A 15511-nucleotide genomic window follows, 5' to 3' on the forward strand; every position below is an offset into this window, starting at 1 on the left:
TGGCTGACTCACCCTTGGCAGGTGTGGGATCCAGGCTGGTAGTGTGAGCCGAGCACAACCTGCCAGGCTGAGTGGGCAGAACGAGCCCAGCAGGTGCAGGCAGTACTCAGACAGAAGGCGCTGCCAGCCACAGAGGTTTTTGGCTGGTGAAGTGACACCCCAAGGATTCTATGACAGAAAGAGGAATGTGCAGAAACTGGAATGAACACAGAGCAGTAGCAGCTATCAACTGTGTACTCTTCCACTCTGTGAGGTTATAACTCAGACCATATATTTGTAGGTAATGCTTTACCTTTAATCAAGAAACAAAGCGTTCTTTTTAGTGGGTAACAACATTAGGTAGATGAATAATGTTGTAATTATTTAAAAACAATGGTATTGTTTCACCATTCAAAGAAATGTTAAAGGAGCTAGGTTTGAAAGTTAGTGAAACTCTGTTTTGCAGTACTATAAAATTGCAAGCCAAATTTGTGGCTTTTTAAAAATAAAGTAGACCAGGAACGTTGGCTTACGCCTGTAATCCCAGCACTTTGGGAGGCTGAGACGGGCGGATCACAAGGTCAAGAGATCAAGACCATCCTGGCCAACATGGTGAAACCCCGTCTCTACTAAAAATACAAAAAAATTAGCTTGGCGTGGTGGCATGTGCCTGTAGTCCCAGCTACTTGGGAGGCTGAGGCAGGAGAATTGCTTGAACCCGGGAGGTGGGATTGCAGTGAGCCAAGATTGTGCCACTGCACTCCAGCCTGGTGACAGAGCGAGACTCCGTCTAAAAAAAAAAAAAAAAAAGAAGTAAATCCCCAGTGCTTGGAGGCAGACCCCAAACATCTCCACTGGACATTTCACATGAGGTTAAATTTCAGATGAGTAAAACCAAAAAGCAGTGCCACATGCCCAAAGAAACAGGGGAAAGAACACAAGCCCTCCAGAGCTCTGGGGGCCTTTCCAATGAGACTGTGCTGAAGAAACATCGCTCTGACAAAGGTGAACTGTCATCCCCAGTAGAAAAAAACTAAGACATTCTAGAGACATTTTGTTCTCTCATAAAAATCATTTATTGGCACACCAGAAATGACAATTTTTTCTAGTATAGTAGTTGTATGCATCTGTAATTGCAATTCAGTGTAAACTACATGTTACAAGTCACTAGAAATCTAATTAGCAGGATGAATTTAATAAAGAACAAGAGGAACTATGAGTCTACCACGGCCCAGCCATCGAGTCTCATTGGAGAGTACATCAAATATCAAACTAGTGTTGTCCTGCAACAGTTTTTCTGTAGCCACAAGAAAAACCAAGACGCACATAAACAGGATAGCACCCATTCCATAAATTAGGTACACTTAACTAGAAAAAGATTGTAACTGATAGAAATAATCTAAATAAAGTAAGCACAAAAGTAAATAATTAGCTATTTACATATATTCCTTTTTGCCAAAATTTTGTTAGCTTTCCCATCCTATCTCTTCCCTTCTATTTGTTATTCTTGTTTTGTCATGGTGAATTTCTTGGCTCACTGAAAAATATTTAGACAACTAATGAGAACTTCTTTCTGGGTCCTACCTTTCCTAAAACTTCACGTCAAACTAACGAATTTCAAGGGTAACCTATGTAAGTTTATCTCTATATAGAAGTAAGATGCATTATTTTTCTGCTATCAGTCATAGTAATGACATACAACCCCACGTTTTTCCAAACATTATTTGGACTACTCCAGAAAATTAGGCTGTGAATGGCAGCAGAGTGGATGGATTTTTCATTCAGAACAGGCACAGATAGTCTAATGGAGACAAGCATGTTTATCCTGAGAATGTGAATGCTGTGGACTGCAACTCAAGATCCCCCATTACTGAGAATGGGTCCTTTGCCCTCTGGTCACTCTTTATTTTTTCAGCTCTCAATTTTTAAGGCGTGGTATCATAGCAGCATCAGCAAATAAGAATGCTGACATCATTTCTACCAAGAAGGGCTCTGCGATGAGTGGCAGCAGGTACCATAATTAAATAGCGCAGCTGAAAGGGCATTGAGTTGGTACATTTCTGGTGCTATGCCCAGAATGTGTGGATTTTTAGCATCATTCTAGGAAGCCTGAAAGATCTTGCCCATGAGCCTCTTTGACCCTTGCCCATTTCCCTTCTAGTACATATGACAATTTGTAATTATTTTATTTTTGCTTTTTCTCCTACTGGAATATAAGCTCTGAAGGGCAGAGACTATGCCTGTCTGTTCACCACTGTGTCCCCACAGTGTCTAGAACATAATGTTCTAGTGTCTTGAACAGTGCCTGGTCAATAGTAGGTTCTCAATTAAAAGCTTGTATTAAATAAACGAACCAAATCATTGAGTCCCCTGGTTTGCCTGTGTCTTAGAGACTTTCCAGTTTTATACAATGGCCAGGGTTTCTGGCCTATCCTAATTATAGGGCCATCCTAATGATCCTACCCTGATGTGAACCTGTGTAGCAGATATTTTTGTGCTTCAATGAGTAGTAAAACTTCTCAGTGATAGATTCACTCTCCCAAAGCTGAGCTCTGCAGAGCTAACACTACAGGAGAGGTAACAGGGCAAGAACATTTTAGGAGATAAGCTGTATGCTACAAATTCAGCTCATTCTTCCCTACCTCCCCCTATAACCTCATTGTTTGATAGAAAGCTTAAGAGAAAAAGTTAGCAGGAGAATTTTCTCCTGGCAGTGCATGTCCAGTAAGTCACCAAAAACCTGATCAGAAAAGAAAGAAAATATAACTCACCTACATAAAAAATTAAGTTAAATAAAAGCAAAATCTGGGAGTGGGAACCAAGTGACGTGGTGGACTGTCTAGGTCTTTTGTTGGTTAGAATTGTTGGACATGGAAGCAGAAGCAGGCATGACAGCAGAGGAGAGGTTGAAAGGGAAAAAGGCAGAGCTGTGGGTGTGAAGACTGTAGAGGACCAGCTTTTCTCTCCTCCTTCTCCCGCTCCTGCCAACTCTGCACCCCACCATGACTGGCTGAGCTCCTTGCTGTGGTTCTCGCAGGCGGAGGTAAGAACAGGCAGCTGGCGCCTCCACGGCACATCCTTAGGCTATTGATGCTCTGCTGGAGTAGAAGTCGGGGACTGGGAGCCCGGTGTGCAGCGTGACCTGGGGAATGAGACTGTGAGTCCTGAGACACATCATGCAACCCCTTGTCCCTTTACACAGTGCACCGTGGGTGTGTCCCTAACTCAAAAAGTGTTCTGTTTGCTTCTCTTTAAACATCTAGGCTACTGGGCATTAAAGGGAATTCAAGAAGAATCCTGCCTATGGTAAGAGGCTGCTCACCATGGCGGGCTCTCAAATCCTGGTGACATTTGATTATATGGTTCTCAGTCACCTGCCTCTTTTAAAGGATTCCGGGGAGATTGTGTTCCTTACAACTGAAGACATAGGCTTGGTTTTCAGGTAGTGGAGCCTGCTGGCCACACAACAGTGACCACTGCCAAATCCATGGATAGAGGACCGATTCGCAGACCCGTGCCTTATTACTTGTCCACTAGTTATTCCAATTAGGGCCAACATTTCTTTCTGGGGTTGCACAGATGATTGCCAGTTGTGAAAAAACATGACATTATACTATTTCACCAATTTCTGTATATCCCCAAACCTCAGTGGATAGCTATGGATAAAACTAGAACCATTTCATGCAGTTCTTGTCCCTGTCTTCTCCAGCCCAAGAGTCTTTATCAATAGATAATCAAAAGGTCCTGAAAACCCCTGAAGAGTATCTAGTATAAAATTCTTTGAAAGGGAAATGGCTAATGTGAAAATCCCTGAATGAGGTCTTTCTGAGACTCGCTGCTAGGATAATTTATGGTTTTTCTTAAAGTGTAGAGGCTGAACTCTGAAAGATTAGATTCCGGCCTTCCAGAAAACCCCATCTCCTTGCAGGAAGAGAGAAGGGCAGGGGCTGCTAGTTTGCAATCAGTGTTACTGCACATACTGAAACACAACAACGAATTTTTATAAATAGTTTCCAAGGCTGGTACTGGGTAGGGCAAAAGTCATCTGTAGTGTTGTAATTCTCAAGCCCTATCTTAAGACAATCATTTGTGGAATGAGGCTCATAGTTGCTGATTAGAGGCCCAGCTCAGGAGGGAAGTGAAACCCTAAGCCCTGACAGCCGCTGGCAGGGCACAGCTCTTCCTCCATGCATGGCTCCGGTCCCCCTCTGGCCCCAGGCCAAGGGTCTCTCCACCATTCCTTGCCCAGGCAAGGACCCTCATGCCTTAGAAACTGTGCACAGGCTATTCCCTCAGTCTGGAAGGCTCCATGCAACTCACTCCCTCACTCCTTTAAGGCTCAGCTCACCGGTAACTGCAATAAGCCCTGCCTACACTGACCATCCTATTTAAGACTGCGGCTGCCCGCCCCAACCCCAGCACTCATGAACCCTTTACCCTACCATTGGTCTTTTCTCCACTGCACTAATCACCTTCCGACACACCATCTGATTAACATTGTGATTATGCTGACTTTTTATTGTCTATCTCCTATCACTAGGATGTAAGTTCTATGAAGGCAAGAGTTTTATCTTTTTTTTTTTTTTTTCTTTTCACTGATGTATCCCAAACACTTATAACTGTGCCTGGCACATTAAAGGCATTCTATAGATATTTCCTGAATGAATAAGAAGCTGTTGTTTTATTCTATAATAAATAATAATTAACTAACTTGTAGGTAGGGACTACGTTTTCTACCCCTTAGGACCTAACAGAGCCAAACAAGAGTGCAGAGAAGATGCTCAGATTTTCTGATAAGGATACTAAAGTGTCAGTCTTACAACCTCACCTCTTCCCAGGCACTCCTGGAGCTTTAAGTCATTCCATTTGTTTTCATGCCAGTTGGTTAAAGGCTTTCATTTCTACTTAGAGGTGAAAGTAGAGCTACAGGGATGATCATTAGCCAACCATGAAGAGAATCCAGTTTCCTATGTGCTATTAACCACTCTGTGTCCAAGTATAAAGATGATTATGTTTGGCGTGGAATAATAGCAGTTGTCAAGGCTGATCCCTTTCTCTCCTCCTCTCCTTCATGTCTTGGTCTGGGCCTTACGCTGTCAGCTTCGCTCTCTCCGGTTAGACTGTACGGCCCTGGGCGGCCTTTGAACTAGCAGCCAGCAACAGCTGTTTAACCTCAGGGGCAGGGTGCTTACCTGCACGTTCCTGTTCAGGCTGACCGCAGGGAAGAACAGGCCCTCCACGTTATCAAATGCTATGGGACCTTGTTGTTCATCGTTGATAAAAAATGTCAGGTTTTTTCTATTTAAGTCGAGGAGGACCCCAATTGTGGCCCCTTTTGCGATCCCTCCCTCAGTTCTGTAGGAAAAGAAAAAAATGGGGGTTCACTTGCTTGTGGTCACTCTAGAAGCTCCCCGCTTTTGTGTGGTGAAACCAGTGTCTTGCAACCTGTTTATAATCATCACTACCCCAAAACCTTTTCCTTAATCATCCCTCGCACATAAATTTTAATACCGCAGATATACTGTATACCTGTTGGTACTGTACTGTGTGTATATCTGTGCTTTATATATAAAAAGAGTATGATTTTTTGCTCCCTCCCGCCACCATCAATTTTCACTTCCTAGGGGGAGATATCCGCCCTTGTGAGTTGCTCTGCTGTTGCTGAGCGTGAACTCATTCATTAGGGTCTTTACTACTGAGTCACAGCAGTAGAAAACCAAACATTAAAGACCAGGAAAAAGTCGTCTTTGGGCTATCAGAGCTCTGACTCTAGGAATGTTGCACACTTTGTATAAATGGTGTAAATTAAATATCATTCAATACAAAGTGACTTAATTTGAAAGTCAAAATAAAGAAGCACTTTGGTTGCACCTAAACCACATGCATGAGAAATTGGATTTGGGGCCTTATGTTATCCATTAAACAGAAAAACTCATTCCAGAAGAATAGTAATTTTTTCGCTTGTTGCATTTGAATTAAGAACTCAGAGGCTGTCTGTGAAATGACAGCGCTGAAGAAGAGGCTTCTTCTCTGTACAGTGAAATAATTATACTCTGAGATGTGGTGATTTTAAGGAACCTGCATACAAATGCCATTTTACAAAGAATTGTGTCTTATGCTTCAATTGATGGTTTCACAAAATGCCATTAAACATGGATGATCAGATTTGTCTTTCCTGTTTTTTTGAGATCTAGCAATATTGAACTTCATTCTCATCTCAGCAGAGCACAGGAATTTGTGTCATTCATTTCCTCTTGCATGCAGGATACAGACTGTACATAGTCATTAAAAGACAGGTTACAAATTGCCTCTTGTTAATTCACAGGTTTAACAATGAAAGCACAAGTGACAAGCAGTTTGCATGCAAGCAGATGTGTTTAGCATTAAGAATGTTTTTCTCTGCACAGTGTGATGGTTATGTCATTATTCACTCCTGCACTTTAAAAAGATGCTAAAAGGGAAAAAGTAAGTGTGGCATTTGGGTGATAGCACTGGGAATCTATTGACAGAGAGTTCCCCAAAATGCCAATCACTGAAGATAACCACTTATCTACATCCAGTAGGATTTGCTTTCATGGTGAAATGGTGTGTGTGTTCACTTCAAGTGACAGCGAATAATACACACTTGAGCTATAGAAACTATCCAAGGGAAAAGGAGGCTTTAGGAGTCTACAGGCTGGAGAAGGGTCAGTGATGAGCATACAGAAAAAGATAAAACAGTGGAGTCCAATTATCCTAACACTGTCTGACTTGCTTTCCCTTTGATCTGGTTGAACACTACTGTATTTTTTTTTTTTTCAGAGACACTAATGAGAATGTATCCTGGGGAAATCTTGGAGCATAAGGTGGACCAGGGTCCACATTAGAAATTTCTCTGCCTAGGAAATTTGTGAAAAATACATTTGAAGAACACAATCAAATGAGAAAGGAAATCCATTATAGTATGTGTTCAATTATAATTATCTATATTTTGGTTGTAGAAGAAAACTTCAAGGAGATTACTATATTTCCTTTCCTTAGCAAACTGGGTGCTCTGAATTAATACAGTAATAAGAGAGTTCTCTTTAAGTAAAAAGTCATTCAAATTGGCACCCATAAGCTTTAGTTTAATGAATCGTCATAAGAACAATGGCTACTATTTTCAGGTGCTTCCAATGTAAGGCATTTTCACATATTTCATTTAGTCTTCAGAAGATTCCCACATGGAAAAATTTTATTATACGAATTTGATGGATTTGGAAACTGAGGTTCAAAAAACCGAAGTAATTTGTCCAAAAGTGCTTTTCTGATAAGTTGTAGGTCTGCCTGTTTCAGCATCCTGGATTGTTTTCTTATAATGGATATCTATCGGGATTCTTAGTTTCCAGCCATGGGTGAAATACAGCAATGAAGGGATTAGGAAAGTACTCAAGTCTCTATCATCATACAAAAAGTAAACCACCAGCATGGACTCAGCTGAGGCTCATAGACTGCCTGTGCTACTTAATGTAGACCACCTGCTTGATTTCCTTAATATGGTCTATGTAATAGGTTTTTGAACTGGGGCTCTCACTCCTGATCAGAAGCCAACGTGAAGAAGGCTTGGTTTGGGGGCTGCAGGGTACCTGTTGGTGTGCGAGTTGTTGTGCATGAACCAGCTCCGGTTATTGTCCACATACATTGCCCAAGCTTTGTCGTCCTTTCCTAACATCACATCCTTCATCACGTCCATGCGAGCCACGCCAAAGGCAGGATCAGGGTGGTTGTCATAGCGATCCACCGTGAGCTCCCAGTAGTGAACGCCCTTGGAGAAGCCAGTCTTCCCTAGCACCACCCGGTCATCATAGCTACTGCAGGTCACTGTCAGGTTGTCATTGGAGAGGATGATGTCCGAGTGCGCCGAGCCAGGGTCGAAAGCAAACCAGGCCACTGGGAACAACAGAAGGGAATCAGGTTATTAAGACAGACCCAACAAGCTCAGCACCAAAACATACTCCTGGGCGGGTGAGGAGCGTTGTGTAGCGTTTTCATGCTGCCATGCAGGAAGGAGGCGTCCAGGGCCAGGGCAGACAGGGGCACGTCCTGGGAGTTGGTACTCTCTGCACCAGAAGCAGACGGAGGACACACGACCGATTCAGCAGGGGTTACCTGGCTCAGACTGCACTCCCAACCAGGTGATCCGGGAGTGAAGTGGCATCGATTTTGGAAGGTGCAAGTCCCTTCACCTGGTGACTGGCAGAACAGTGCACCAGAGACATAAAGGGAGAGGGGATGCGCTAAGATGCCTGTGTAACCCCTGAGGCGGGGAGGCTAGGAGCTAGAGTCCTAGATGGAGGAGGGATAAAACACATGGAGTGAAATCAGGAAATATCCCTTCGGCAGAAGTGCTAACATCTAGTTGCTTTGAAGTTTTCCTTGGCTCTAGTGAAAGCTCATAAGCTGCGAAGCTATAAGCAACATAAATTAATTTTCATGAGTGATTGTGACTCTATGTAGGACAGGTTGCTGTCTGCATAACTTAAAAAACACAGTTTGCGTGCTACTCCTGAAACTAATACACGTCAGAAATTTTGCTGGAGCAGTAGGTACTTTGGACATTAGGTGCAGATAGAATGATGTCTTTGTACACATTGTTACGCCCCAAGTTCTAAATGCCACCTATACATATCACACTTGAGAGATGTAATTGCTGATTTATTGAATCTGTGAGACACCTCACATGCACTTTGATCTTTGCTATTGGGTAACAGAATAAGGTTATTGCATACCTGCCAACAGCTTTTTAATGTCAACTGTTGTCATTCCAAGTGAAAGGCATGGGGGAGAGAGATAGGAAGCAAAATTGACATGGATAAGAAAACGTGTCTCTCCTGACAGACTAGTACCCCAAAAGGACTCAATTTAAAACATCACATATACTAAACAGGTGCTCTCTGACTTGTACCTTTACCCACATTTAGTGCTCATAAAGAGTGCTGTGCATTGATGTATAAGAAAACCGGGGAAAAAGTAAGCTTTGAGGCATCACATTAAAAACTACAGGCATCTTTTCCATTTTTTAAGAGTTTGAGAAACTGCTATAATAGGGTTAGAATGACAACTAGACAATTTTATTGATATAAGACAAGCTGCCGCTATTTATTTTGTGAAGGAAATTGAGCACATCAATCACGTAAGTAAAAGATAACAATTACAATAGGTATACTTGCCTAATTGAGAGTAAGGTGCAGATTGTGTCTCAAAATTGCATCCTACAAAGAGATACTACACATCAACGCTATGAAACAACAACCAGGTTGATAAAAATTACTTGTATACACTTAAAAAGCACCAGTTGAATATAGATACCAGAGGCCTGATCCATGAAAAAACAAAGCCCTTTTTATATTAGTTTACTTTGTTGGGTAAAAAACTGCCTCTCTGCATTTCTAAAATGAAAAGCACATCTTTTTACCATTTAATAAATCCTCCTCCAGTTGATCCTGAACTCTGTAGCTGAATTTTTCATCTTTCCAAGTTCAATCTTTTCCTCTAAAGTTCCCACAGTAAGAAGGCTAGCTGTTTTAAAAATGAGGAAAATGTGCTTAATTGAAATGGAGAAATCACTGGATTTTGATAAAACTCTGCTCTCACTATTCTAGGCACTTCTGACTCTGGTTATGCCAAAAGGTCTTCATTGTGACTTGAGCCCAAATTAAATATAACTAAATGTGTAATGTAATCCATTTGTTAATATATACATCTTATTATTAATAATTATTAATAATGATATGACAAATGTGTTAAAACTACCTCCTCTCCTTCTTAGGAGAGAAGATCCTTCTCACCTGAGGGAGGGGAGGTGGGATGGTAGAAGTGGGTGTGGTCTCAGAGATATATTAGAATCCCCTGTGGAACCTTTTCAACCATCTCCCTTCCCTAAGATTTGGATACCTGTACCCCATGAGAAACTACATTGGGTGGAGGAAGACTGCCTAGTCTTAAAATGTTCAAAGCTGTGTGATCTACAATTTCTAGTGGTGTCGAGGACTGATCTAGAAAATGTGGCTTTGATGAACACTGGGGGATAAAGAAAGGATCATTTAATTTATTTTTCTATTTAGTAAGGCCTTTATATGCTAATTCCTAAAACATTTGCAGGATAACGTGCTGACTTAAAAGAATTTTACAAGAATTAAAAAAGCAACTTACTATAAAAAAGGACTAATGGTTGAGTTAAAAACAAAATACAAAAATTATGATCTTATTTTTGGTTAGTTTGCTTTTCTCTGGGATGAATTCACATGGAAGAGAATCATTTCCTCCCATCTCATGGCTGATTTTTATGTTTCGTTTCTATCAATTATCACTTCAATTCCTATTCATGTGTTAGAGCATAATGAGTATGGAACACCTGGAGTTTTAAAACTGACTCTCATATTCAACTTTGGAAATAAGTTTGTAGAATCTGAATTAGGGCTTTAAAAACTTTTAAATGAATCATGCCTTGTGCAACTCTTTTTTTCAAAACAAATATTCTGAAATATTTTTACACTATTTTAAACACATTATCACACATTTAAGATTCAACAATACAACTAGAATAATGCTCTTAAATACACCCATCAAATATCCCAAAACTCACATTTCATTTTATTCTTGAGACAATATACATTACAAAGACTGTAACAATATTTCAGTACATTAGACACAAGGGAAAAGAGTTTCATAACAAAGCATGTTGGGAAGCCATAGTGCACAGAAAAACAATAAGAAACATAAAAGCACAAAGAAAAATATCATTTTAAAGAGAGCTTGAAGTCCCTGCATCCTTTTTGCACTGTCATGCTGTGGCCTTCTTCATTCCAGAATGTGGGATGAGCAAAAAGAATAAAATAAAAAACAAAAGAAACCTTTGGAAATGTGAAATGTGCATCATGTGTATCCATGATTACAATATAGTCCTGAAGAGATCAAATAGGTCTGCATCTTAGATATTTTAAGATTCTATTTGCTAGGCAGTGTTCGCTACAAAGGAACACAAGTCTAGCTTTGCTGCAATCAGCCTTAGGCTCTGTCACAACCGGCTTGGCTGTGGGAAACTTCCAGGAGGCCAGACTTTTTGATTACTCAGATCTTTGGTCATTAGGCATTAGGAGTTAAGGGTTTCTAATCCAGCCAGCAGTGATCCCACCCCGTTGCTAGGAAAACACTCAGCCAGGAGCCCCACTGTCCTAGCAGTGAGCACAGGCTTTTGCAGAAAATGCTTTCACTTTCTGCTCTTTGGATTGCCTGCTTTATAGGATGCTTTCTGCTGTTGGTGTGTTTTTACTTTTATTTTACTTTGTCAGTAAAGATCTCTTGAGTCTATGTTTAATCAGACCACTCCAGGCTGGATGCACTGATCCAGTCTCCCAGACACCGCTGGTTTCCTGGATACAGAAGGGCTGCAAACATTACTGCCACGGCCTCCACCCAGCCAGCACCTGTGCCGTGCTATGCCACTGCATGTGATGACAGAGCGGGTTATCCATGGTGGTACCAGCTTGTGCAAAAAGAGTAACTTCACTCATCACTTTCTGATGCCGTTATACATAGACCACAGCTCCATGGTTGCTCCTTGCACCACACAAACAAGAACACCACAAAGCTCCACCATCCCGATGCTCCTCATACCGGAAGCAGGCCACAGACACAGAAACTAGCTCATCCGCCTCACCACACACATGAATGGCAAGAACAAAACACGCATTTCAGAGATGCCTTCAAGGCACAGAGATCAAGGGGAAAGGTCTGAGGAGCTCAGCTCACCCGGTGCATTGAGAGACTGTAAAGAGGAATGCAAGCTCAGCTGGTGGGGTGAGGATCGGAAATCAAAGTAGGATCTCCCAGGGAAGCTGGGTTGTAGATTAAGGGTGGAGGAGAAAGGACTCATTCTACGGAGCGGCAATCTTTCCGAAGGCACTGGAAAAGGGAGGGTCTGTTCTTCTGAATCTGTGTCTAAATGTAAGATCAATGCAAACTAGAGATCAGAAGTCTGCTATGTCCCCGTGCATGGTTCCCCAAGACCTGCCTTAACAATGCATTCATACAAAGCCTCATCTTTCCCACAGGGTGCCACACTCAGGCATTTACAAAGCCAATGTGCCTGGGGGCAGGGAGGGAATTTTCGGCAGATCAGGACCCAAGACCAGAGGACACCTCCAACATCATAGGTGATTGTTGTCATTTTCTCCCAATTTTTAGTGGTAGAAAATTGGAAGGTTTCCTTTTAATTAAACAAAATATTTTTAGTGAATGTACAAAATGTAAAGGCAAATTTTACCTATTGATGACCAAGGGGATATTATTTTACCTTCAGTTGTCCTGGGAGTTACTACCTACTCAACAATGGTCTCTTAAAAGGTTTCTATTTAAGAGATGGGGATTTTTTACAAACTGTTTCCTATTCCATATTTTCCCCTTTCTCTCCTAATGTGTATTTTTCTGTTAGATGGATGAGCTGATTTTTCTACACTAGCACACTCCAGACTCTGTCTTTGAATAGGGGAGGAAATGTGGGGTGGTCTAAGGAAGACAGGGCTGGACAAGTAAGCAGGGAAGGAGCCTTACCTTTGTTTCTGAATTAGGATCAGACTCTAGGGATGTCACTTGACCATCTTTGTTTCTCTAATGATAAACAGACTGTAGGCAGTGGTGAGGTGCATTGGTGGCAAAATGTCTGTTTCTGTTCAGATGGTCAGGTTTGGCCTGAAGATCATTATTATATCAGACTAAAGACAACAATTATTTGATCCGGTTTTAGAAGGGCATGAGTTAGTTTCTCTAAATTACTAAAATTGCTCCTTTCTATTTTGTCAAACAGTAGCTGGTTCTATGCATGGTGTGGTCTAGTCAGAGATGGATCTTTCACCAATTGAAGCCTTCTTAATATTCAGTCTAATAGCAATAATTTAGGAAATACAGATGGTAGGAAGGTAATATTCTATGTCCACAATCACAAAGGAACTTTCTTCTCATTGAAATAATAATTTCGTTTTTGTGACCAGAGGGTATTTCTGTGAATGTTTTTCTGGTTTGAATCAGTTACCAGCAATTCTTTGCTGGACTTACACTTCTATCAAAATGCTACTCTGCATGTTCAAGCAAAAATAACCGGAGTGTGTATGTGTGTAGAACATGATCCTATGTGAAGAACTCAGAACGAGGGCGTTGGCAAGTTTTAATTTAATACCTCCAAGAGTCAGCCTCTGTACTCACGACACTAAAGTTAGCTTTTCAGGCTTTAGACTTATCTGTGGGGGGATGACTTTTAAAAAATAAAAGTATAAACCAGATCTCCCAGAAAAGGAATTGCTATTTATGGAGTTAAGACTTTGTGTTCCCACTAAGAATACATTTAAGTTTTCTTCTACCTACACTTCATACGGTTTGAATGACTTAATATCATGTATTATCATTTCTTTCTTCAGATATGATAAATCAAAAATTATTTGTTGTGATCATCTTAAGGGGAAATTAGCCTTTGCGTGTAATAGAAAAATTCAAAATACAACACCCAAGCGCCACAAACCAGCATGGGCTTCTTTTAAGGAGCTAAGGCATTTACAACCATATTTATGTCAATACAAGATTTTATTTATTTATTTATTTATTATGCATTATTTATTATTTTTTGAGACAGGGTCTCACTCTGTTGTCCAGGTGGGAATGCAATGCCACGATCTCAGCTCATTGCAACCTCTGCTTCCTGGATCAAGTGATTCTTCAACCTCAGCCTCCAGAGTAGCAGAGACTACAGGCGTGAGCCATCATGCCCAGCTAATTTTTCTAGTTTTTGTAGAAATGGGGTTTTGCCATGTTGTCCAGGCTGGTCTTGAACTCCTGAGTTCAAAGCGATCTGCCTGCCTCGGCCTCCCAAAGTGCTGAGATTATGGGTGTGAGCTACTGCACCCGGCCTAAAAAATTTTTTTATTAACAAGAATTTGCTTGGAAATGTATTTTTCACTAGGTGTGACAGTCAATTCATTATATTGAAAATATTTGTTGCTTTACAATTTAATGGAAAGGACATATAAAATAAGATGAATTTCAGAGTGTATTGAATTCCCAAGCAGTTATCTGAAAACCAGTGAAGAGATGTTTACTGAACGCAGACCTTGGGGAGTGTATCCAAACCCATCATAAATTGTACTCACCTTTTCTATTCTCAGCACCAAGAAGAACTTAGAGTAGGTGATGGCACCCCTTTGTAGGGTGGGGAGTGAGGGTAGCTATGGTTGTTCACAGGATTAGTAACTTGACACTAAGATAGTTATGGCTCTTCCTATCCTTCCATTTGGATCCACTGTTTACTGATGACCCAATTTTCCTTGACTCCTCTCACTCTTGAATTATGCCCTCTAATCAGGCAAGTTTATTTAACATCCATATTGTACAACCATTTCATTTTTGTTTTTGAGTTTTTTCCCCATCTATGACCTCCCATTCCCTACCAGCTGGGCTTTTACCGTATTTTCTCTAAGTAGCTCTTAACAACAACAAAAAATCCTACCTTGCAATGAGAACTTTCCAAATGAATTACAAGAGAGATACATTTTCCAACGGATCCCAGCTTGATTAAACAAGCAATTCTCCCCTCATACCCTTCCCCATGGGCGTGTAGTGCACACGCTGGGTCAGCTGCCTATAAGTCATCTATACCACTCCACATTACCTTAGATTTCAGAAGTCTTAGAGAGAAGACACTTAATATCAGAGGAGCTGCCATCAAGCTTCCCTTTGAAGTTCCCTGGGATGAGGAACTCATTGCTTCAAGCCAGCTCCCTCTAGTTGGCAGTTATTGCTTATATTGATCTAGACATACCTCTTTGGGAGCTCCACTCTCCAATTGTAGCGTTACTATCTGGGGCCACATGGAACAGATCACTAGTTCTTCAAGTATTTGAGGCCAGTCACCAATCCTCTTTAAATCTTCCCTTTTCTGGGCTAAATAGAGTCAATGTCCAACCATTTCACTATGTATGGATTCCAAATCCTTTACTCTCCTGGTCATGCCCTCTGGACATGTTCAAAGGCATGAATCAAAGACAATATGACAACATTGAGAAGAGTATTGCCACTCCCTGGTTTAGCCAAATCACACTTAACTCACATTGAATGTGCACACACCTACTTAAGTGTGTATTCTGCGTTATGCCCATGGGATGCAGGAAGAATGCACACACTACTTCCTCACCTCCCCTTCAAAACACAACTATCACAATATGGAGAAGGCTTCTCAGCCATTCATATTCTATTAGTAAAGACAAAGAGGAATGAGGTTGTCATTTTTTTTCACAATACATGATACAAAGCTGTGTTTCAGGTCACAGCTAATATGCAGGATAGTAATTATTATTAATTTTTAACTTTATAGTTCACTAGAGAAAAATGAGGCGCTCCTGAAGAGACTTTTAACATCACATCATGTTTCATCACATGCAGGGATCCCGTGTGGTTGCCGAGCTTTGCTGAGTGAAAGCAGTTCAGCAGGAAAGAGCAATGGAAAACAGTATGTCAGTGGCTGAATGTG

At 41.2% G+C, this 15511-nt stretch overlaps 1 protein-coding gene across 3 annotated transcripts in view; it reads right to left on the bottom strand.

The window, feature by feature from the left end:
• Nucleotides 1–1036: 1036 nt before the first annotated feature.
• The window catches only part of TRIM9 (tripartite motif containing 9), a 119201-nt gene continuing 104726 nt past the window's right edge, over nucleotides 1037–15511 (bottom strand). For 2 of the 3 annotated variants that reach the window (XM_025392435.1, XM_025392436.1), the window contains 3 exons: nucleotides 7584–7887; nucleotides 5172–5334; nucleotides 1037–3121 (listed from right to left, as the gene is read on the bottom strand). In XM_025392435.1, coding sequence (XP_025248220.1) covers nucleotides 3059–3121; nucleotides 5172–5334; nucleotides 7584–7887 — 530 coding nt within the window. In that variant the 3' untranslated portion in view covers nucleotides 1037–3058. Of the gene's footprint in view, nucleotides 3122–4572; nucleotides 5335–7583; nucleotides 7888–8726; nucleotides 8751–9167; nucleotides 9210–11748; nucleotides 11938–15511 lie in introns of those variants that run through there. The other variant, XM_025392434.1, reaches the window with a different exon arrangement.

This window comes from Theropithecus gelada, chromosome 7b (genome assembly GCF_003255815.1).
Source record: "Theropithecus gelada isolate Dixy chromosome 7b, Tgel_1.0, whole genome shotgun sequence".
Taxonomy (NCBI): Eukaryota; Metazoa; Chordata; class Mammalia; order Primates; family Cercopithecidae; genus Theropithecus; species Theropithecus gelada.